General features: G+C 48.0%; 2 protein-coding genes across 5 annotated transcripts; one reads left to right on the plus strand and one right to left on the minus strand.

The window, feature by feature from the left end:
- The first annotated feature begins 3,482 nt into the window (after positions 1 to 3,482).
- Positions 3,483 to 10,483, plus strand: SCNN1A (sodium channel epithelial 1 subunit alpha). The gene is made up of 13 exons (XM_050332659.1): positions 3,483 to 3,612; positions 3,850 to 4,223; positions 4,634 to 4,889; positions 5,770 to 5,957; positions 6,759 to 6,859; positions 7,545 to 7,708; positions 8,036 to 8,134; positions 8,305 to 8,422; positions 8,672 to 8,750; positions 9,075 to 9,132; positions 9,260 to 9,315; positions 9,855 to 9,930; positions 10,157 to 10,483. Exons 1-13 carry the CDS (start codon positions 3,595 to 3,597, stop codon positions 10,481 to 10,483), a joined length of 1,914 nt encoding a protein of 637 aa, XP_050188616.1. The 5' UTR covers positions 3,483 to 3,594.
- VAMP1 (vesicle associated membrane protein 1) lies at positions 9,909 to 21,783 on the minus strand. 4 transcript variants are annotated; one of them, XM_050332663.1, is made up of 6 exons: positions 21,680 to 21,783; positions 20,910 to 21,069; positions 20,049 to 20,207; positions 19,749 to 19,800; positions 16,800 to 16,890; positions 9,909 to 11,499 (listed from the first exon to the last, which is right to left on the minus strand). In XM_050332663.1, coding segments are annotated over exons 1-5 (426 nt in total). In that variant the 5' UTR covers positions 21,682 to 21,783; the 3' UTR covers positions 9,909 to 11,499; positions 16,800 to 16,837. The 4 variants fall into 4 exon arrangements, with proteins under 4 accessions (XP_050188620.1, XP_050188619.1, XP_050188618.1 ...); XM_050332662.1 differs by having other exon boundaries at positions 9,909 to 14,605; XM_050332661.1 differs by having other exon boundaries at positions 9,909 to 16,890.
- Positions 21,784 to 23,164: the final 1,381 nt, after the last annotated feature.

The raw sequence follows: 23,164 nt of genomic DNA on the forward strand, positions 1-23,164 counted from the left end.
ATAATTCCATGCCAATATCTTCTGTTACAGTGAAGCGTGCCTGAGGAAAAAGATACCATTTATGACTGACAATCCGAGTCAAGATGGTCACTTTAATGATCCAGTTCATGTACATACTGGGGAAAAATTAGCAGAGAAGAGTGGGAGGAGGTAAGTAATAAAAACGAAAAAACAAAACAAAACAAAACCCTGAAGAGTTAGCAAATTCTTATCTTCTTCTAATGGAGATTGAGACTGGAGCTGAGCTGGCAACAGGAGATTTGTTGTTTGCATTGTTTCTAAAGTACATGGGGAATCAAGTGGTAATTGCGTATGTAGTAATGTTAAAAATTAATTTTTGGTTCCTTTGTGCATTGGCAGTCAACTTGCAGCACATCTATGTGACCATGGGAACACAGGGACTTTTACAAAGCCACAGCCAAGGCATGATATTCGCATGACTGAAGCTACTGGAAGTCACCTCAGGGCTGATCCGTGCTCTGAGGTGCCCCACACCAGCAGACAGTGCACAACAGCCTGAGCAGCTGGCATGAGAAAGAGGGAAAGGGGAATTGCTTGGATCATGGCTGTCATGGCCACTGGACATTGTGAAGGAGCCAGTAAACGTCCTATTAATTCCTTAAAAACAAACAAAAAAACCAAACAAAAAACCCAAACAAAAACCACAAAACCACAAACAAACAAAAACACAAAACAAACCAAAACAAAACTCCAATTTAAAAAAAAAAAACACACAAAATATGGGTAAAGTCTTCTGAAAAATAAATATGTATTTAAATGTGCATGTGTATGTAGAGGTACATAGATATATGATGTATTTCATGTCTACATGTAAAAATGAAACATACAATACATGCACTCACACCCTAATTACCTGCTCTTCATGTCCAAAACAGCAAAGGCCAAAAGTTCTCCAAGACAACATGGTGATGGAAATTGTCAGCCATGACAAAATTCTAAAAAAATTGCTTTAGACTGTCATTCAGATATAGCAAATCAGTCCAGGTGTTTGAATTTTTATTATTCCTCAAGTCAAAAGAAACCAAAACCTGTAAGTTACCTTTGTCTCCCACCAGCAAAAAGGACTGTGTTTCTGAATTAATTTTCTCCAAAAAAGACAGTTTAAAATCCTTTTCAACACTGTGGAAATCGGAGGATGCCTAACTAAGTGATACCAAATTTGGCTGTAGTTGCTTTGTGGCCGCTGTTAATTCAAATGAGTATAAAAGGGGCATTTTCAGGGGCAAAATAATTTTTGTCATTCCAATAAGATAGAGACACAATTCCAGTAAGAGAGAGGCAGTTTTCGAGGATTAGTCTGTTTGAGTAATTTCAGGAAATTATGACAATATAAGTCAAACAAGTTGCTCTCTGTGAAGTGGCTGGATTATAGCTCTATAGGTTACACTGGCACTTGCAAGCACCGATGCTGCATAATTGTTAGGATCCAGGTCTGCCTGAGTGCATAAAACACACAAGTGGCACAAGTCAGAGGAGCTCACATCCCTCCACTAAATGACATCTCCTACTGGCACTGTACAAGATGGGATATGGAGCTGCATGGACCATCAGTCCAACCCAGAAGGATACTTGTAATCTTAGAATCATAGAATGGTTTGGGTTGGAAGGAAACTTGAAGATCATCTGGTTCCAACCTTCCTGCCACGGGCAGGGACACCTTCCACTAGATCAGGTGGCTCTAAGCCCCATCCAGCCTGGCCTTGAACACTTCCAGGGATGGGCTATTCACAGTTTCTCCAGGCAATGTCCTCCAGTGCCTCACCACCCTCACAGTGAAGAATTTCTTCCTAATATATATCCCAAACCTACCCTCTTTCAGTTTTAAGCCATTCCCTCATATCATATCACTACGTGCCCTTATAAAAAGTCCCTCCCCAGCTCTCTTGTAGCCTCTTTAGGTACTATAAGGCTGCAATAAGATCTCCTTGCAACCTTTGCTTCTCCAAGCTGAACAATCACACCTCTCTTCTCTCAGCCTGCCTTCATAGGAGAGGTACTCCAGCCCTCTGATCATCTTTGTGGCCTCCTCTGGACTCGTTCCAATAGGACCACGTCCTTCCTATGTAGGGGGCCCCAGAGCTGGATGTAGTAATGCTCTGAGGAGGCTGCTTTGTAAGATGTTTGATACACTATCAGTTCATTCCCCTCATCCCTCCCACTTTTTGCAACTTCCATCTTTGCTAAAAGTTCAAAAATGAGTTACTGGAGTTATAACTAAGTATAGAACTGCAGGAGAAACAATGCTTTTGCTTTGCATTGGTTTTTTTGTCAGATAATGGAGCTAGCGGAAAACTCCAAGTTGTGGCTGTAGCCTTGTAACAAGCACCTGTCACAAGGCTGTTCCTGGCATGCTGTCACTTAACTGCTGGCCTCAAAAGTGTAGAGCTTGCCCTTTTCAAGCATGGTATTTTGCAACATGAAGAGGTGAAAGTGGCTGCGTATTTTGAGTCACTAACCAAACCACAGCAAACTCCAATAAGGATCAAAATTCAGTGAGAGAACACTCTGATCACGGACTTTTCTGAAGGAGGTATCCAGAAAGGAAAGAAATAAGTGAAAGCTTCAGAGAGAGAGAGTTTGAAAGAAAATCACTGGGAGAAAAGATCAGTAAAGAACTTTCATGGTTATAATGATAGGAGGGTGTTAGAGATTTCTGGTCACATTTGGCTACAGGTGTTCATTTCCACAGACTGAGGAAACACTGAAAGGCTGTGGGTAATGCTGGCAGGCCTTGATTTCCTAGACACAGATCAGCAAAACAAGTTCCCACTCATGGCTGGGCCAAGTAGTTCTGGATACGAAAGACTGACTTTAGTTAAGGAACTAGCTAAGGCGATGCGGTAACTCATGTATCACCGAGTCGCTCCCAGCCTTCTTTGTCCCGGCCCCATCCCCTTCGCAGGTCTCACCCAAAACTCTCGGCTTTGCCCTTGGAAAGCACAATTTGGCCATGAAAGCCACGCAGGATCTCTCACCGCCGGTCGAGTCCCGCCGCCGCCGCGGGGGGGGGTCCCGGCCGGCCGGCGCTGCCTGCGGCTGCCCCGGGGACCGGCGCTGCCAACTTTCTTTCTGCATCGCCTCGGCTCGCTGGGACGCCGCGTCCCCGCCGGAGGGGGTGGGAGGAGAAGGAGGTTCGGGCTGCTCGGCAGCCGTACCCGGCCGGGGCTGGGCTCCCCTCGGGGGACACCGCGGGGACCCCGCTGCCCGCCCGCCGCAGCGCCGTGACCCCCGCCGGCACCGCCAAGGTCACTGCCCCGACGTGTCCCCGGTTCCCCGGCCGCCGACACTTGAGAGTTTCAAGAGGCTTTTCTTCCCCGGGAGCGGCGCCCGGGGGGAAAGGGAAGGGGCAGGAGGGGGCAGGCAGGAGGGACAGGCAGGAGGGACAGGCAGGAGGGCGGGGAGAGGCTGGCAGGGCAGGAGCCGGGCGGGGTGCTGGCTCCAACTGGAAAGGAACCGGTCCCAGCCCAGCCGGGGAGGCTGCGGGAGAGCCGGCAGCGCTCGGGGAGAGCACACCGGCCCCGGCCCCAGCGCCAGCGCCAGCCCCGGCCCCGGCCGGAGCAGCCGCCGCCCGCCATGGGCACCGCGCCCCGCGTCAGTGCCGCAGCCCCGGCGGGGCGGGCGGGGCGCAGCGGCAGGAGGGACGGGGGTGGGCTGTTCGGTGGGGGAGGATCTACCCCGTGTCACATATGGGAGGGGGACCTACAGCCTGGGATGGGGGTCAGGGAGAAGGGGGTGACAGCACCGAGGTTTTGGGGAAGATGGTGATGCAGAACCACCCGGAGCCGCGGTCTTAGAGGGCGACCCCCTAATTCTGAGTTTATGCTGTAGGGTGGGTCTGTGAAGGCAGGGAAGATGCCAGAAGGGGAGAAAACGAGACAATGTAAGCAAGAAGAGGAGCAGCTGCAGAAAGAAGAGAAGCAGGAGGGTCTCATCGAATTCTACAGTTCCTACCAGGAGCTATTCCAGTTTTTCTGCAGCAACACAACCATCCATGGGGCTATTCGCCTGGTGTGCTCCAAAAAGAATAAGATGAAGACAGCTTTCTGGTCTGTTCTCTTCTTTCTCACCTTCGGCTTAATGTACTGGCAGTTTGGGATCCTCTACAGGGAGTACTTCAGCTACCCTGTCAACCTCAACCTCAACCTGAACTCTGACAGGCTCACTTTCCCAGCCGTGACGCTGTGCACCCTCAATCCATACAGGTAAGAAATAGACTTCCAGAGCTGTTGACTGCCTTGACTTTAATGGGTGTGGGATAAAAGCATGTACTTATTCTCCTCATGGTCCTTGAGGGGCCATTTCTGTAGCAGTGTGGGTGGAAAGAACACCTTTCACAGGCCTTTGCTGCTGCAGGGCATGCACAGTAAGGCATGTTAGTTTAGGCAGCTCAACTTGGTGGTGTATGTTAGCAGCCTGCAATATAAACTGCCACGGGGCTAAAGCAGATTTACTTCACTCCTACAAGGACGATAGCCTGCAGCAAGGGGTGAGATTTACAGCTAGTGGTGGGAATGTCCGGAATCACCTCATCAGACTTTGCTGCATGTTTTATTCAGAGCTGTTTATGTGCATCCTGCCCTAAACCTGCGAGTCCTCTCTCCCCCCTGTATAGATACAGCGCCATCCGAAAGAAGCTGGATGAGCTGGACCAAATCACCCATCAGACACTGCTAGACCTTTATGACTACAACATGTCTCTGCCACGAAGCGACTGGTCCACCCTGTCAACACAAAAGCGTAGCTCAAGGAGCCTGCTCCATCATGTCCAGCGCCATCCTTTGCGGAGGCAGAAGAGGGATAACTTAGTCAACTTGCCGGAGAACAGTCCCTCAGTGGACAAGAATGACTGGAAAATTGGCTTTGTTCTGGTGAGATCCCTAGATATCCTGTGCCCTACCCACTCCAGTCTCTGCCTAGCTACTTCTGTCTTGTTAGACCCTTGCCCATGCATTTCCCTATGTACAAATCCGATTAATCTGCACTGGCTTTTGCTAATGACAGATAAAAGTAGAGCTGAATCCTTTGCCCAGTGCAATCCTGCTCTGCAAGACCTGTCCCTGTCCATGCCCAAGCCCTGAGGGGACTTGCCCACTTTACTGTCCATCTTTTCCTAGGTACAGCAGGGAAACTTTGTCCTTCCTGAAGGCTACATCAGCCTTGCAGTTGCCTTTGGAGAGCAGTTTATCAGCATCAGCTGCTGCATTGCCCAATAATTCAAAGGGGTGAAGTATTTGATGGTCCTGGGTCACCTGAAATGTGGTCATGGTCGCATTTGCTCCTAGGTAGCAGCTTCCTCGCCCTAGGGTATCTGTGTTTGCATTTCAAAAGGCACTGAAGGACTGTAGCTAATCACTTGCCAGTTAACTGGAGTTCCCACAGGATCACAAAAGTTTTTCTGGACACACCCTGAGGGAAGGGCTCCCCACTCAAGAATTTAAAGCTCCTGGTTTTATACCAGGTAGAATTTATGTGCAGATCATCTAACACACCTCACTGCGACTTTCTGCTTCCTGGGCTTTACTCAGCCTTGCTTATTCACCAGGTGTTTCCCTTCCACCAAGGAACTGCCCTGGGTTTGCTCTTTCACATCCTGCCGATGACCTTGATGAAGCGCAGGAGCCCTGTGGAGCTCTTCCACTCCCTCGGTCATCTCCTGCCTGTGCTGAGGGAGAACAGCTCTTCCGCAGGCACAGCCTCGCCTCCTGCACAAGAATTATCTGACTTGGCTGCTTTTCTCCTTCTCAACAGTGCAGTGAAAACGGCAAGGACTGCTTCCATCAGGCGTACTCCTCAGGAGTGGATGCCGTGCGGGAATGGTACAGCTTTCACTATATCAATATCCTGGCACAGGTGCCTGATGCAAAAGCCCTGGATGAGTCTGACTTCGAGAATTTCATCTATGCTTGCCGCTTCAATGAAGCAACATGTGACAAGGCGTAAGTAGTGGAAACACCCCACCGAGTCCTCCTTAAAACTCTCGTTTTGTGCCTGGGTTTGAGGGGAATCAACGAACCCACATTAAAGAACCTCTTTTCCAAGGTGGGATCGTTCTTTGTTCATTTCCCATTGCCTCAAGTGATCATTCTTTAGTCTTTCCCATGGGTTGTGCATATCAGGGCCACAGTTTCTGTGACCTGAAACTATGAACCTCAAAGGATGGTTTTGCCTTTTCCTGGGTTTCACACAAATGAAGCAGTTACGCACTGGTACAAATGCCAGAGTGGGTACCAATGTACAGTGTAAAAGTATTTTTATTTTACTCTCTACAGTAGTAAAGTGGTACATATCAGCACACGTACAGGAAGAGGAGAGGAGAGAGTTGATACAAAAAGACAGTAAAAAAATATTCTACTTTTCTCCTGCTATTATTGGTCAAAAAAGAGGTAGTACAGGTAGTGGAAAGACACCCATCAGCAAGGGAGGAAAAGGGGTTGAAAGAGCTATTCTTCAGTATTAGGAAGATAAGAGAGTATTTGCTAGTACTGCTAAAACCCATTTGTGCCCTCAGGAGCAGTATGAAAAATGTGCTGTAAAAACCTGTCCAGCTCCAGGACATTTTTTACGGTACATTTTAATTGCTTTTCCCTGTTCAGGTGAGTTTACACAACAAATACTGCCCATCTGCTGTAAGCCCCTCTCCCTGCTGATAGAAAACAGAGTTGTTCCTTTCATAAAGCCCTTCCTCTTGGTCTTGCAGTCCTTCTCACACTGTGTGAATGTTTTTGTTCCCCTCTCAGGAATTATACCCACTTCCACCATCCCATGTATGGGAACTGCTATACCTTTAATGACAACAGCAGCAACCTGTGGACATCCTCGCTGCCTGGGATCAATAATGGTGGGTGAGAGGCACTCTTTGGTGAGTAAGGAGTATCAACTTAGCTCTGTTTTCCTTAGGAGTTATGGGCATTCTGCTGTGCTTAATAGTGGTGGTGGCAGATTGCAGCCCTGCTCTGTCTCGCCCAAGCTGTTTTTGCCCACGTGGGGACAGCTGTCTTGAGGACATGGCTGTCCCTCACTGCTGCCCACTGAACTCTCTTTCCCCTATCAGTGCCTGATCCTTATGTTGCTCCCTCTGGACTTGTGCTGACCCTCCCTGAAATGTTGAGACACAGTGCTGTGCTTCTGAGAGCCTTGTCTTCACCTCCTCCTTCTCCATTTCCCTCCTTCCAGCAACTGACCTGCTTGTGTTCCTAAACCCCATAAACCTGTTGAGGCCAAATCTTCAGGCTTTTCTTCCACCTGACTCCAAGTCTCTCCATGAAATATCTCTCAGTTCCCAGTTCTGCTTTTCCTAAGTCACAGTGATGAAATTCAGCTCTCTCTGGCCTCTTCTGGAGCCTCCAGCTTTGTCTCCAGACTCCCTCCAGCCACCCTCTGTTGCTGCCAAGCTTCGGTGCAGCCCTATTTGAGGTCTGTCTCTTCCTGTATCTCTTACAGACTCACTTCTAACCACTGTGCTCTCCCTACTCTCCCGCACCACAGCCAGCCGTGACCGCCCTTGCTCTCTGACATTCCCTCAGGTCTCTCTCTGGTGGTGCGCACAGAACAGAATGATTTCATCCCTCTGTTGTCCACGGTGACAGGAGCCAGGGTCATGGTCCACGATCAGAATGAGCCAGCCTTCATGGATGATGGGGGTTTCAACGTGCGTCCTGGTATCGAGACCTCCATCAGCATGAGAAAGGTAAGGAAGCAGCAGGGGTAAGAGCTGTAGGTGTGAGGTTATGGGGAGGTTTAACTTGGTGCATAGGTACAGATGGGTTGTCATAGACCTAGTGTGTGTTTAAGGGAGGAGATTAGTCACATGGAGTGGAGGGAGAGGAGGAGGAGCAGCTTACTGGACTAGATGAGAAGCATTTGACTGCACTTTATCAGTGAACAATGAAATGGAGGCATCTTGAGGAAAGCACAAAGAGTAGATACTGATGGTTGAGCAGTGTGTGGCATGGAAGCTGAGGAAGAGGACAGCAAAGTGCCAGTTGTTCTGTGCAGTGACAGTTTGCTATTCCAGGAGATGACTGTGCGTCTTGGGGGCAGTTACAGTGACTGCACAGAGGATGGCAGTGACGTGCCGGTGCAAAATCTGTACTCATCCCGCTACACCGAACAGGTAACTCACTGTCACTGGCCCTTTGCTGGCTTGTTTCCCTACTTTCCTGAAATATTTTAGTTCCCTGAGGGCCACACTTGTCTGTGGGCTCTGTTAATAGTATGATGTGATGTAGGCTGCAGTAGGTTTAGTTTCCTTGCTCAGCCTTTTCCACCTCATGTGCCTCCCAGGTCTGCATTCGCTCCTGCTTTCAGCTGAACATGGTCGAGCGCTGTGGCTGTGCCTATTACTTTTACCCCTTACCCGAAGGAGCAGAGTACTGTGACTATACAAAGCACGTGTCTTGGGGTAAGTGGACAGGAGGAACAATAAAGCTCGTGCCCATCTGAACCTGTTAGGTGCACCCCATGTCCCGTACATCTTACTGTCTTCATTGAGCTTCCTGAGGGGAACATCCAAAAGACACTCTTGTCTTGGATGGTCAGTCCCTTGGAGCTTGTGGAAGGAAACCTTCTCTGGATTCCCCTTACTGTCACACATCGCCTTTTATATAAAGATACTGTGAGCTTACCTGGACTTACTTTCTCTGCTGTTCAGGCTACTGCTATTACAAACTCCTGGCTGAATTCAAAGCCGATGTGCTGGGCTGTTTCCACAAATGTCGGAAACCTTGCAAGTAAGTTTGATCATCAGTCAGTCAGGAAGACTGAAAACTCCTTCTTGCTAGAAGTGTTAGAAAGCATTGACTGGCCAGGGCAAAAGCTTGAGTCTATGGCTAAGCTGCCACCCAGAATGGCATTATCTCCCATCAGGACACCAAAATGACCAAGGAACATCAGGGTCAACTCAGGGGTGAGCTCCCAGGGACTGTGCATTCTGCACATTGGGAAGTGGGCAGAACTTCAGCACGGGAGGGAATCTCCAGGTGTGCCTGGAAATGGCAAGACCTGGCCCTGTGACTCCTACAGCTTCAACAGCTGATACAACCTCTGTCTTCCAGAATGACAGAATACCAGCTGTCAGCTGGATACTCCCGCTGGCCTTCCGCTGTCTCAGAGGTAAGGAGAGGGTGTCCTGGCTCCTCAGCACTGCTCCCACCTCCTGTTTAGTCCTTCCTCACCTGGTGCTAAACCTCCAGGGTGTGACTGTGATCATGTAACACAACTTATTGCACTTTCATTTCAGGACTGGGTTTTTTACATGCTTTCACAACAGAACAAATACAACATCACATCCAAGAGGTGAGAGCCCCTAAGCAGAGATTGTGTCCAAACCTGAAACCATCCCAGTGGAATGTGTGTGTTATGGGAATGTCAGAGCTAAGAATAAATCAATGATGGGAAAAAATCAGGCATGGAACCTGTGGACAAGTCAGTGGATTTGAGTCAGAGTAGATATATGCTGAGACTTCAACAAGGACTGGGGGTCCAAGTGAAAAATTTGAAAGGGATCAGATGCTGGTATGAAAACAGTAAGCCCCAGGCACCTGCCATGTGGTCTGGAACCACAGTATGTCCTCATGGAACAGCAGGAAGGAGAGCCAGGTAGAAGCTTTTGCCACAAACAGTGGGTTTCACAGTGCAGTCTCAGAAGTGCACTGTGAGTACCAAAGATTACATTCAGTGCAGAATGAGGGAACTGCAGAGATGGGAAAAAGCCTCTGGGTGGTATGTCAGGAAGAAGGATGGGGGCAGAAGGAGACAGAGAAGAAAATTACACTTGGTGAAGAAATGCAGGGATTGAGGAGTTGGGGTTACTGAGCCTCATCTTTCATTTACAGGAACGGAGTTGCCAAAGTGAATATCTTTTTTGAGGAGTGGAACTACAAGACCAATGGGGAGTCTCCGGCCTTCACGGTATACACTTTATTACCATGGCTTCTCTAGCTACCCATTCCCATACAATGGCTGTCCACAGTGGAACGTGTTTGTTCCAGCAGCGTTGCTGGCTATCCAGTCTCTTTTCCTGTGGCATGGTGAGAGGAATCCCCACCACCACAGGGGCACTGATAGCAGGAAAAGGCAGGGAGGCAAAAGTCTTGAATGAGGGCTGTCCTCATTGCTCTTTCTCCATCTCTTGCAGGTAGTGACTCTGCTGTCCCAGCTTGGGAACCAGTGGAGTCTCTGGTTTGGATCCTCTGTCTTGTCTGTGATGGAGCTTGTAGAGCTGATTCTGGATTTCATCGCCATCACCTTTATCTTGGCCTTCCGCTGGTTCCGTTCCCGGCAGAAGCTCTCTCCTCCGGGACCCTCTCCAAACAGTCATGACAACACTGCATTCCAGGACGAGACACCAGGTCTCGGTTCTCCACATCGCTTCACTGTTGAGGCTGTAGTGACCACACTGCCATCCTATAACAGCCTGGAACCACGTGGGCCAAGCAGGGATGGTGAGGTGGGACACGACTGAGGCAGCAGCTTGTTCCACCGTTCAGATGGGTGGCAACTGGAGCAAAGGCTGCACACTTTGTCTGTGGGACCTGTGTTTCCTTCTTTCTTGGGTGCTGCACCTGGACCATAGCAGAAGACTGCTCTGTGGTTGGCCTGGGTTCATTGCTTTCACTACTCTAGGTGAATTCTTCGGTCTCATAAAATACTATTGCTCTGGGGATTGCCAGGGATGAGAGTTGACCCAGTCTATGTATAGGGGGAGATGTCCTCTTGATTTCCTTACACTCTGTGCCTGTGCACACCTACACATGCGTGCATGCTTGCTTTTCCCTGCAACAAGGATGCTGCCACCGTTCTGGTCTGTTGTTAATTAAAGAGGTTTGGCAGGTGTGACTGGCCTCCTCTGTGGTATGACAGGGGACAAGAATGGAGCCTCAGCCGGGGTACTAATCTCTCAACATGCTGAGCTTTGTTAAGCTCTCCCTAAAGTCGGAAACTGGTTGCTCTTTCCTTGTTGCTAATATCTGGCTCTGATCCCAACATTGCCATCCACTCCCTTCTCCCTCAGAGAAGAGGCTACTTGAGACAACAGCCACGGGCATAATCTCAACCATTACTATGCACAATTCTCTGGAGAGGTGATTGACGCTTGCTGCCACTCCCAGATCTGGGACAAAACACCTCTGGCAGTGCCAGGTTTCCCTTTTCAAGCTGCCTGTATTGCACTGGTAGATCTTGGGTGTATAGCCTCCCTTCCTTGTGATACACCATACACCCGTACATACAGCGATTTAAATGTTTGCCAACAGGTCTAGGACAAATTGACCTCTACATCTGCTTGGCCCTCCCTGCTTTCACAATGGAAACAAAGAGAGTTTGGCAGCATTATGCACACCCTCCAAAAACCCCAAACAGTACCTCTGCTACCATGGGATTCCACAAAAGATCAGAAGAGCACAGGTCCTGCAGTGCCTGTTCTGCTCGACCCAACCCTTACCTGGTCCACCCACAGAGGCTCTGCTGAGGCTCTTCTTCCTAAGTGAAGCACAGGAGAAGTATTGGAGGCTTTAGTCAAAAATCCTTCCAGTTAAAGCCTTATCCTATTCGACTGGACCACATAGGCAAAGATGGTCCTCTTTTTGGGAACTAATTTGGGGACCTTTGCATAAGAGAACACATCCTATTTCTTGCAGTAAGCTTGCCATACTCTTTTCTTACAAATATTCAGACTTCTGATGCAATGGTGTTTACACAGCACTTTATGGGGTATCAAGAGAGCAAGGGTGATGTCCTTAACAAACAGGATTATCCACTTCACAGGACACAAACACAGATACCAGAATTTAAGCATATAGTTTAGGCAAAGACCTGTGGTACCATCTACCCAATCACATTGCGAACAGCAGCTTTTGAATTTAAAAACTAGTTAATCATAACAAAAGAAAAACTTAAGTTATTTTAAAAATTAAGGTAGATACACTGCCCTTGAGAAGGTGGAGGGGTTTACTACAGTCTATAAACTGTTGCCTAATTTTTCCCTTTGAGATGCTAAACACATGCTGATTGTATTGCTCTTGCCTCAGTTACATAAAGGCACTTTTCAATTCCCAGCAGAGAGTGATTTTATTCTTCTTCACATACACAAACTCTGTATTCTTTATTGCACAAATATTCATGGTTTTCCAAATTTTATCCCAGTGCTCGGCTTATGACCCTTGTTTGAAAGTGAAGATGATATCTTTCTGCTGGGAATAGAAGCAAGCAATTCAGGGGGTGTCCTTCAGCAAGGGTGGCAGCCCAGCAGGAGGGAGAGTCCTGCAACAGGCATTTTGAGGTGTGGGAACATGTATTCCTCCTGGGAGGCTGCCACTGGAAAAAATCGGGGCATCTGCAAACACGAAAAAAGTCCACTTTCTGTGTCTGTGGGTGATTTTAAATGAAGAAAAAAGAGTAATTCAAGAACGAAATCTCTAAGTTGCCTTAATGAAGGGACTTTCATATTCTGTACAAACGCTGCCCAAGAGGCAGAGCTAAAAGCTAGGTTTAGTTGCTAAAAGTAACTTTGGTCACAATTAAAGCAAGAAAGGCAGATAGAGAAGTAAAGGAGGAAGAGCAGGTGCAACACCTAAAACAGTCACTGTATATCATAAATGTATGATGATTCACTTGGTGAGCATGATCTTTCCTGAATATCCGAAGAGTAAGACACGATTCTTCACATCACATGGTACTTTCTAATAACCATAAAACTGATGAGACCCGCTGCATCACACACAGTTAAGTGAGTGATTAAAGAAACATTAATCAGAGGCATAAACTACTTGAAACACTAAGTTCTCTTCATCATAAAGAAATACAGCTGTAGAAGGCGGTGATGTATTCCCTGGGGGAAGCTTGCATCATATTCTCTCCCTTCTGTAGAAGTGTTAAAATGAGGGGGAGGGGACAAAACAAGAGCTTTGACTGATGAACTCCAAGTAATGGCACCATTCCGTATGGCTGTAAATCCAGATTTAAAAGCCTGTACAGGCATGAAGTAGCTGTTATACAAGTTGGTAAATAGATTAGCCCTCCCTGTCCTGAGAATCAGTGCAAAAATTACTATCTTGAGAGAAATCAAGTGATCCTCCCAGAAATATCCCTATGCTTCTTGTAGGCTGACAAGACCACAAATCATCAGCTCAGTAGATGTATAGTGAGCTTGGTCTGGCTGACAACAAGAGGCAAGTCCAGCAGTGCTGGAGTGAGAGTGCAGAAAATAGGAGTGTTTCACTGAGAATGTGAAAAAAAACAGAGAAAAGAGGAGAAAGTGCACGTTTAGAGGGACCTACAGGCCAGCTAAAGACAAATTAAAGGTCTGAGCTGGGGTGGATTTGTACCAGAGGAGAAAGTTGAGGCGATATAAATGCACAGTAGTCTTAGATATGTTAGAGGCATAGCACAGTTATTAGGAGGACATGGAAAACATGCAAAGAGCACCTAAAGGTCACAGGACACTGAAGAAGAGTGAGTTGTGTCTTCTTGGACTGGGAGCATTTGTTGTGCAGGAGGAAGGCAGAGAAGTAGAAATACAAGTGCCTGAAGGGGAAAGGAAGGTGCAAGAGAAAACATTTTGTGGGTAAGTTGGAGTATCAGAGTGGTTTGTTTTGTAGGAGTAAGCAGCACAGAAGTGGGAAGTTCCATGTATTTAAAGGTGAGAAAAAGGAATGTTTATACAATGGAGAAATTACAGAGGAGTAAGAGGGATGAGAGTTTAGGGCTTTAAAACGATAGAAGATTTGTTTAAGTGTTCGATACTGCTGAAATACAAGGAAAGAGAGGTGGGCTCTTTTGGATAGGGAACAACCTGCAGAGATGGGGTAAAGGGCCCCAGCATCTGTGGGACTGTGGGGTTGGCAGACATTTGCAAGCTGATTGAGTGTTAAGAGCATTTGGAAATCATGTGCTAGCAGAGAAAAGGAATACAGTGTCTGGAAAATGTAGGGATTCTGAAGTTTCTGAGGACTCCAACTGTGAGATCAGATGACTTCAGAGAATCTGAGAACCTCTAAGGAAATTTGGAGTGTAGTGAGACTGGGAGAATGGAAAGAAGTACTGGGAGAAAGGACAGAATGCATCAGGCCCTCCATGAAGGAGGAAAACTAAGCACAGCATGGTTGAGAAGGCAAGAAACACAAGGACAGAGGCGTAGCCAGGCATACCCAGCTATCAGCTGAAAACTTGTCCTTCCAGAGGGCAATACTGTTTTTCTCTAAGAATTAAGGTAATAGAGGAAATGTAAGGAAGTACAACATAACTGTCTAAGAAAGCTTAAAAAAAAAAAAAAAGACAAAACATCACTTGGGAATATAACCAGTACATTTAGAAGAACTAACCTCTGCTTGCTGGAGGGTTTAGGGAAGCTGGACAAATAGGTGCAAGGTTTGTTTTCATAGACTGAGGTCAAAACAAGAATGAATTTGAGGAAAGGGCTACCAGGCTCTTTGGACAGGTTCATTAAAAGCTAAGGGATGGAGATGGACTACATACCAGAGGGATGGCTGTGTTCAGTCTTGCAGTTCTTTGTACTTACCAATGTGCAATATTTAAAGGAGGCTCGTGAGCACAAGAGAGGAAAGCACCTTCAGCTTTCAAGTACATGCTTAAAAGCAATGAACTAAAAAAAAAAAAAAAAAAAACCAACAAAAACTAGCAGCTTTTTTGGAGATACAAAAAACTTATTAAAAAAAAAATAGCACAAATTCTTTTGGAAAAGAAGCCTGGCAGGAAAGAACATGAAAAGAAAGTGCCATTTTGGCCTCTACAGAAATCATTTAGTGGGTCTGTGCAGTGAAGGAAAGGAAGTTAAGGGGCTGGTCATATTTGAGCAAGTAAGGGTGTTCTGAATAGGTCTTGCACTCTATTTCTGGCAAAAAAATAGGTTAAAGATTATCAGAAGTATGGAGGCTGAAGTATCCAAGAGTCATAGCTGTGATGCCTATTTGTAAAACCTATATCTTTATCTGTTACATCTCAGAGAGTAATTATTTGCCAAGAGGTCAGAACAAAGATAAAACCTCTATACCTCCCCATTACTGCTTCCCTTCACCAAGTTAAGGCTTCCAGCCCCAGTGGATAGATCAGAGCAGGGACCTCTGTCCCTTCACAGGAAAGCTAGGTCCATTAAACAAATGTTGATGCTACTGAGGAAAAATCTGTCTTCCCCACCATCATTTGGTTACTCTCCAGCTGAGACCACAAACCCCACCACTGATGAGAACTTGCAGCCTGATTTGATCAGCACCCAGAGATCTCAGAAAAGGCCAGAGCAATGCTTCAGGCACCTAGAAATATGAAGGTTTAAGGCATATCCATTTAAGAGCAGTATAGTTGAGGCTTTTCTTCCACCAAATCTGAAGACATCAGGATGAAAGAGTTGATATGGGAGCTGCATGTTGCAGAGAACAGTTTGGGTTGGAAGGGGCCTTAGAGATCACCTTAGATCCAACCCTCTGCCATGGGCAGGGACATCTTCCACTAGACCAGGTTGCTCAAAGCTCCAGCCAACCTGGTTTGAACACTTCCAGGGATGGAGCATTCACAGCTTCTCTGGGCAATCTGTTCCCATTCAAAGGCATGTTAAACATGTTCCACCTTTAAAGGCAGAGCTTGAATTTTTAATTAGACCTATGAAGAACCATTCTCCCAAAGCCTTGGCCTTGCTTTTAGAGCACATTTAAAACCATGTTTTGCCCAGGTTAACAGACTCTGCAGGAGCAGCAGAAATGCTGATATGTTAAAGGATGGCACCTCAGAGGGTGAGCTCCCAGAAGGGCATGGTATTTCCAGTGCCTACCAGAGGATTTATGGTTAGACATACAACTCTTTGCAAGCATCCACAACATGACTCAGGAACTGAGCTCAACCCTGGGACAACTTTCAGCAGTATGTTCAGCTCCAGCTCTGTGCTCCAGAGTAGCTGGCCAGCTTTGGAAAGTGAGCCTTCAAGTCCCCAGCTTTGGCTAGAGACTTAGACTGCATAGTGAACAGTCTAAAAATGCATGTATCCTGAGAAACATTTTCCCTATCCTGCTACATGAATGAGGCTGAGAACTGACAGGAAGACAACACACAAATTGGCAGGAATTGTAGCATGACTAGTTCGTTCAGGTTGTGCAGGCCTGAACTGTGTGAAATTTTAGACTGTAAATGCTGCTTTAATCCACCAGCCAGTCCAGACATCTTCCTTCCCCAGGAAAGCTTTTACCTTTGAAGAATTAGTCTAGCTGTCTTGCTCCAAATTCACCATTTTGAAATGTTCCGGTGTGTTCATTGTTCTGTTACGATTTTGGTGATGTTTAAGACTGGACAAAGATTGATCACAAGGGAACCCCAAGCTACAGAGAATACTGGTTTACAACCTAACCTTTGTAGGGTCAGATAAGGGCACAAGTACCTCATTTTAAAATAAGTCCGCACAGGACAAAGATCTGTCATTTCTTTTTAATGAGTTTGAAGTGTACAGTGAAGCAAAACAATGGGGTACTTACCTTTATTGCAGTCATGATCTAAGATATGCTGTGAACAGGATCCTACTCTTGGAGCTCATTTGGATCCTGAACTTATATTCCAACACCAATGGAGAATTGTTTTCTGGGCTTAAGGATCTGAGGTTATTGAAACCCAAAGACAACACAGCCTGAGAGCTAGAGCTGCCACTAACACTCTCAAATGCACAGGAAGGTAGTCCCCTGAATATGACACAGCAGCTCAGTGTTTGGTGGCTGGAAGCAGAGTTGGCTTGGGCAGCCTATTCCCCCAGAGCTGCTGGTTCAAACATTTTGTTACAGACTTACCAGAGTCAGTTCAGCACAACTGGAACAACCATCATTTTTCAACGGAAAACCAGCCACTGCTTTGAGGGCCAGAACTCCAGGTATGTGTATGCTATGGAAGTGACAAAAAAAAAAAAAAAAAAAGGGGGGGGGAAGGAAAAAAAAAAAAAGACATTCCAAAAACAGTTTGGCATCCCAACCCTCCCCACTCACTGATAGACCAGACAGACTCAGAGAGGTGGTGAATTGTGTTTCTTAGAGTTCTTAGAGACCATTAAAAGTACATGAGCTGATTTCTAGAACATGCCAGAGGAGATTACAGTTGTGTTTATAAATGAAGTAAATAAACTGCACGTGCGTAAGTGGTTGTAATGCAGCGGGCAGCAGAGTGCCTCGCTTTTTACTCAGAGGGCCTTGGTGATTTGTTTCGCCCATGCACAGAGACAAAGGAGGGGAAAGGGAGCACAGGAGGAGGCAACATATAACATTCAAGAGAAAGAAATGAAAGAGACAGCCTAGGGGGAACCTCAACCCCCAGAGAGACGGGAGGAACGGGGCACCAAAGGCTTGTTTAGAAGAGTTTGAGAGAATTGCTGGTCTGGGGGCCTCAAGCTTGTATGCCTACCCCCTAAAATGACAGCAGTAAGTAGCACAAGCAGGCCCTGGCTCCTCTTCAGCAGATGCACTTCTGACCATCCATCACATCTCAGTTCCACGGGGAATTAGGGAAGTGCTCAGGGGACGTGGGCTGCTTCACTCCAGATCTTCATCTCTGCCCTCCCCCGAAGTGGAGAGGAATGGAATTGCAGGGAGATGAACTTGAGCAAATGAAATGCTGGGGCATGGAAGTGAGCATGCAAAACCTAACCTCTTGCCAGATGCCCTGTGAGGAGGAAAGGGGCTTCCCCAGCACACCGAATGAAACAAAAAGCATCTGCCCCTCCCATCTTTTGTACTTTGCTCCCATCTAGGAACACTACTGATATTCCCCTCACCTCCTCTTAAGTCTAAACAGATTTCAGAATATTCTAGAACAGAGGCAGAGTTTTCTAAGTTAAAGGAGCACCCTCTTTCCAGTCTAGATTACAGGCTACAGCTCAGCTTGTAAAAAAAAAAAAAAAAAAAAAAAAAAAAAAAGGCACAAAAAAACCAACAAGATACGCATTCCTTGGAAGACTCTACAGAAACAGGGCAGTTCATTTACTGCCATGTCTGACAACACATTGAAGCAATTCACAGCTCTTGTTACTTTTGATGGAGAAGAACAAGGGGATTCCTTAGAGAATGACAGAGCATTCCACGCTGCAAGTTCACTTACAGCAGAGACCACCCTGGATCTAAATTCAGGAGAACCCATAGCTAGTAGGAGGATTTCAGTTTGGTAGACCTCTAGAGACCTAAGCTGCCAAACTGGGACATCTGGTGTCACTTTGCAATATCCTTGCCTAAAGCAGCATTTCCCTTTGAATCCCTAGGTAACCATTTCAAGTATTTTCCTACTCCTGCTGAAAGTTAGTGTTCCATGGCAGCAGAAATGGAACAGATACTCTTAATCAGAAAGCTGTGCAGCTCATTCAGTTTCATCTGGAATACCTCCAGTCCCCTTCACCTCCATTTGCTACTGCAGTGAGCTGCCTTTGACATTCAACCCAGTAACACAAAAGCAAAACACCCATTCCCATTCTGCCATTACCCCAAAGTCTTCCTTCTAGAAAGCTACAAGATAGCAGAAAGCTACAGGATCCTGGCTTGTGTGTGCATAGATGAAAAGAATATTTGACAACTCCCACCAGACTAATTATTGTTCTTTTGTTCTTTCTGGAGAGAGAGTTTACTCTTATACATGCCTTTTAGATAATAACAATGCTCCTTTCACTCAACTGTGTTTAGCCTGTTGCACTTAACTGAGGTAATCATGTAGGCTCTCCTTTATAAAACCTGAAATGGCCACGTTCAGACACCAAGTCATCTGAAAATAAGGACAGGCAGAATAAATCATTTAAGTGCTCGTCTCTCCATGGCTGAAGAAATCTACGTCACTACATCTAGCTTAGTCAGATGGCTCACAGTCACTGGCCATCACTAACTAGCCTTTATTTCAGCAGCTCAGTGAAAAGCTCAGGTCATGCTGCCACTCTTTTTAGGCAGAACACTAAAGACTCTCACATGCTGAAGTCCTTCATCCCCAAAGGCACTGCGTTAAGGCATTCTTATATTGCAGGAGTTCACACAGGCACTATTTGACAAGCTCACAGCCAAAAATAAACCCCCAACATTCCCTGCAGAAGAGCAGAAGCAAATAGCTACCCACTCCTCCTTATTTCCCTTTCCTCTAAACATAGAGGACGCTCCCTAAAGCTGCAGCAACTGTTGAAAAGTCTAGCAATGTTTGGTAAGCGGCTCAGAGTCCTATACAGAAGACAGATTAAAACCAATAAAGAAATCAATGAAGAAGCTGGGTGAAAGGGAAGGAAAGGGAAGGAAAGGAAAGATTTGGAGGCAAGAATAGGCAGGCAAGGTGATAGGGGACAGTAGGTTGCAGACTGAAGGAGCTACATTTAAGTAAAAAAGTAGACTGGAGACAAAGCAATAGGAAAAAAAAGGAAAGAACAAAAGGGCAAGTTACACCAAAGGCCCCTCAGAGATCTTCAAATTACCCACCAGGGAAGGGACTTGCCAACCCACCCACCCCAGGGAAAAGGCCCCTCATACTTACAGGTTTACCTGACCTTGCAGGCAGAATTTCTCATTTCTACAATGATGGCATTCCCAATTCCTTCTATTACTATGTAAAGCATGCTATATCTGCAATAAGTGAGGGAATTCCAGCACTTCCACCTCCCTTCCCCAAGGACCGAAGTTAACACTTATGTAACTAAGACCCTTGAGATTTCAAACCTAAAAGGAAAAATTAAAGTAGTCTAGAGCTGATGTTCCTTCACCTTTGAGCCTGAGCTTTTTGGTACTTACTTCCAATCACCACCACAATAATGGCACCAATCACTCCCATCATGATCATCATCTGGAGAAAGAGATTGTCAAAGAGTAATACTCAGAACAGATGGACAAGTTCACATACTCCCTGATGGCCAGGGAACATAAGCAAGGCCCTAAAGGCATGACAGCCAAGGCCTCAAAGTCTTTCCACGGGGAAAGAATCTTAAACATTTGAAATTGTCATTAAACCCCAACTATACCTGCAAAGCCCTGCAGGAGAGGAGTAGTCCAATTTCCTTCTGTTTAAGGAGATCATGGCACTAGGAAACTCACCTTACAGTTCTTCCACCAGTACTTCCTTTTGAGTTTTGCTGCACTACTTTCAAATATTGAGGCACCAGCCTGAAGTGCATCTGCCCGGTCATCTAGCTCTGACAGCTTCTGGTCTCGTTCCAGCACCTTGTCTACATTTACACACATTATATCAACCACCTGCAGAAGGAAGAATAGTAGCAGCAGTTGTATTGGTAAAGAAGTTGAAAAAGTGAGAAGAGTAACTTGGCCAATAACTAACGTTTAAACCAGGTCGCCGCCTCCCCCACCCCCAGTTCTCACCTGCTTTTAAAAGCTCTCAAATCCAGCAGCAAGCCAAAGCTGCCACTCTCATGAAAAGAATAATATGCTCACTCCCTGGTAACTGCAAAATTAACTTACGAGCTTCGTGTTGCTGCCTCAGTGAGGCACAAAGGCGCTACTGCACGGCAGCAGCCAAGCTGCAGGAACTGTTTGCGGGAAGCCAGGCAAGGGTTCCCCCACATCCCACTGCACACACACTGTTCCCCTGAGGCAGCAGGCAAGGATTAAGAGCTGTCCTGGATGCTGTATAGCTTTATTTCCATAAGAGATGCACGATATGAAGTACTAAAACAAAAAAATCTAACTGGCCTGCTCTTCGGAAGTCATATCTAGAATTAGGCAGCTTTTAAACAAAAACCAGTCTCTCCCCCAGCCTCTTTATAGGTTTGCCACCCTATTTTGGAGTATCGAAGTATTAATGCATTTCTGGCATTGGCGTGACACGAAGAGCCACCCCCGCAGCGACAGACACCTGTCAAGAATATCACTGCTGCAGAGCAGTGGGAGAAGAGTCCAGACACCCAGTGGAAAGCCAGCGGGGCTGGCAGAGCTACTGACCTCCTGCACCTGGGCCTGGGTCTGCTGCAGGCGGCGATTACTGCTCAGATTGGGGGGAGCCCCGGGGGGGCCCGCACCGGGGGCTCCCCCTTCAGGAGCTCCTCCTTCGGGGGCTCCCCCTTCGGGGGCCCCGGGAGCAGGCTGCGGAGCTGGGTCAGACCTAGGGAGAGACACACACGGGCAAAGAGGCCGCTCGAGAGACAATTCCCTAAACCTACACGAAGCCCTGCGTGTCTAGGCTGAGGCAGCGCTTGGCAGCAGCCCCGCGGGCCCGCATCTTCCCTGAATCCCCCCAGACCAGGAGCAGGCGGGCTCGTGGGAGAGCCCGGAGCAGCGACAAGCCCGGGGGGCTGCGGAGATCGGTCGCGGGGGCGGCAGTGCAGGGGGGCTGCACGTAGGGGATCGCGACATAGGGAAGGCAGGGGGAAGAACGGGGACGGGGAGACAGTGCGGGGGCACCCCATGGGGTCGCAGCAGCCTCCGGGCTGGGCGCAGCGGTGGCCGCCAGCCAGGTTGGCACCGGCCGGGAAGGGGACGCGACAGCCCCGCGCATCACCAGAGGGGCACGGCACACGCACCCACCCACCCACCCGCAGCCGGCGAGAGCGCAGGACCGCCCGGGGGCGGTGCGGGCAGCCCTGCCTGCGGCTGCTGCAATGCGCCACTCGGCCCCACCGCCGCCGGCTGGGACGCGGGCTCTGCGCTGACCCCGCTCCATCTCGCTCCAACCACCGCCCCCGCCGCAGCCGGTCTGTCGTTCGGACACTCACATGGCCGGGCCGGACCGACACCGTGCGGGACAGAAACACCGCTGGAGCTCCGCACAGCCAGGCAGGGAACGCCGCCACCGGCACTTATCGCCGGCCGGGCCCCACCCACGGAGCCAGCAGCCAACCAAAAGTTGTCCCGCCGGGAGCGGCAGATCGGCCCCGCCCCAGGGTTCCTCCTCAGCCAATCAGCGCTCCGCGATTGCGATTCCACTCGGCCCCGCCCCCAGACTGCCGCGGGACAAGCCCCGCCCCCCGGTGACTCCCCTGTGGGCAGCCCAATGGGAACGGGGCCTGGCGCCCCGCCCCCCAAAATGGCCCCGCCCCCCGCAATGGCCCCGCCCCTCCCCTGCGGAACCGGGGCTGACTCGGACCCCATCCCGTTCCCCATGCCCATCCCGATCCAGGGCTCTCTCGTGGCCAGGCGCTACACCTTCCGGCCCCGCCAGCCCTGAGTGGGGCCGCCGCGCTCCGTGTCGGTCACGCAGAGCCAGAGCATGGTTACCCGCCCCGTCCAGTTTTCCCCTTGGAGCTCATCCCAGCGAGTGCCGTAGTGGTGGGAACTGCGGAGCAGTTCCGTAATTCCACCTCCGCAGTGTGTCTGTTGGCTCTAGTGAAGCCGCTGCCCTTGCAATTAAGAGATGGTGTCGCTGGCCCATTTCCACCATACAGCACGGCACGAAAGGGAACCTGAACAAGTCCCGTTTGAGCTTCTGCAGCCTGCGGGGGAAATGAGGTTCCTGCAGCAGCCCCGAGAACAGCAACGTGTGTCTTTTCCCTCTAAAAATCTGCAGAAGCCTGATGGATCAGAAGGGAAGATTCTTTAATTCAGGACAAAAAAGGAGGCAGGAGCATATTGGAACAAGAAGTTTCTTCATAGAGCATTTGGTGCGGTGAGTAGGGTGACAAGCGTGGGTTCACACACCTTTTCCTTTCATAAGGTGATACAGGACATTCATAGTTTTTAGTATCAGATCTGATAGATTAGTAGATACACAAGACAGAAACGTCACAGATGACAGCATGGGAACCAAAATACCACAACTACAAGGTGAACACGTAATACAGGGTTGTGACTTGAGCCAGGTGACTTGCAGACAGGAGCAGACTAGCACTGGGCTCAGCAGAACTGCATGTTTTTAAGCTGAGCCTTCAGTCAAGCTGCAAAGGGACAAGTTACGGAAGAAGTTTCTGTAGCCTGGCGACCTTCCCACCACAGTCCAAGGACTGTTCCAGTAACCATTGCAAATAACCGAAGACAGAGCTTATGGAACTAGTGGCCACTGAGCCCTTGCCAGCTTGGTGCTTGGGGGTTAAGAGATGACAAAGGGTACAAGGTACTTGCTCTGACACTCTTCCTGTTTCTGACATATTTTCAGCCAAGGATTTGCTACACCTATGGTTTACATATGTAATAACCCCCAGCTGCTCTCTTTCAGGTGTTTTCTCAGTCCCCAGTTGGATCTGTGCATGTTTCCTGGATCCACA

Source organism: Myiozetetes cayanensis, unplaced genomic scaffold (genome assembly GCF_022539395.1).
Source record: "Myiozetetes cayanensis isolate MyiCay16 unplaced genomic scaffold, myiCay2020 scf5-8, whole genome shotgun sequence".
NCBI lineage: Eukaryota > Metazoa > Chordata > Aves > Passeriformes > Tyrannidae > Myiozetetes > Myiozetetes cayanensis.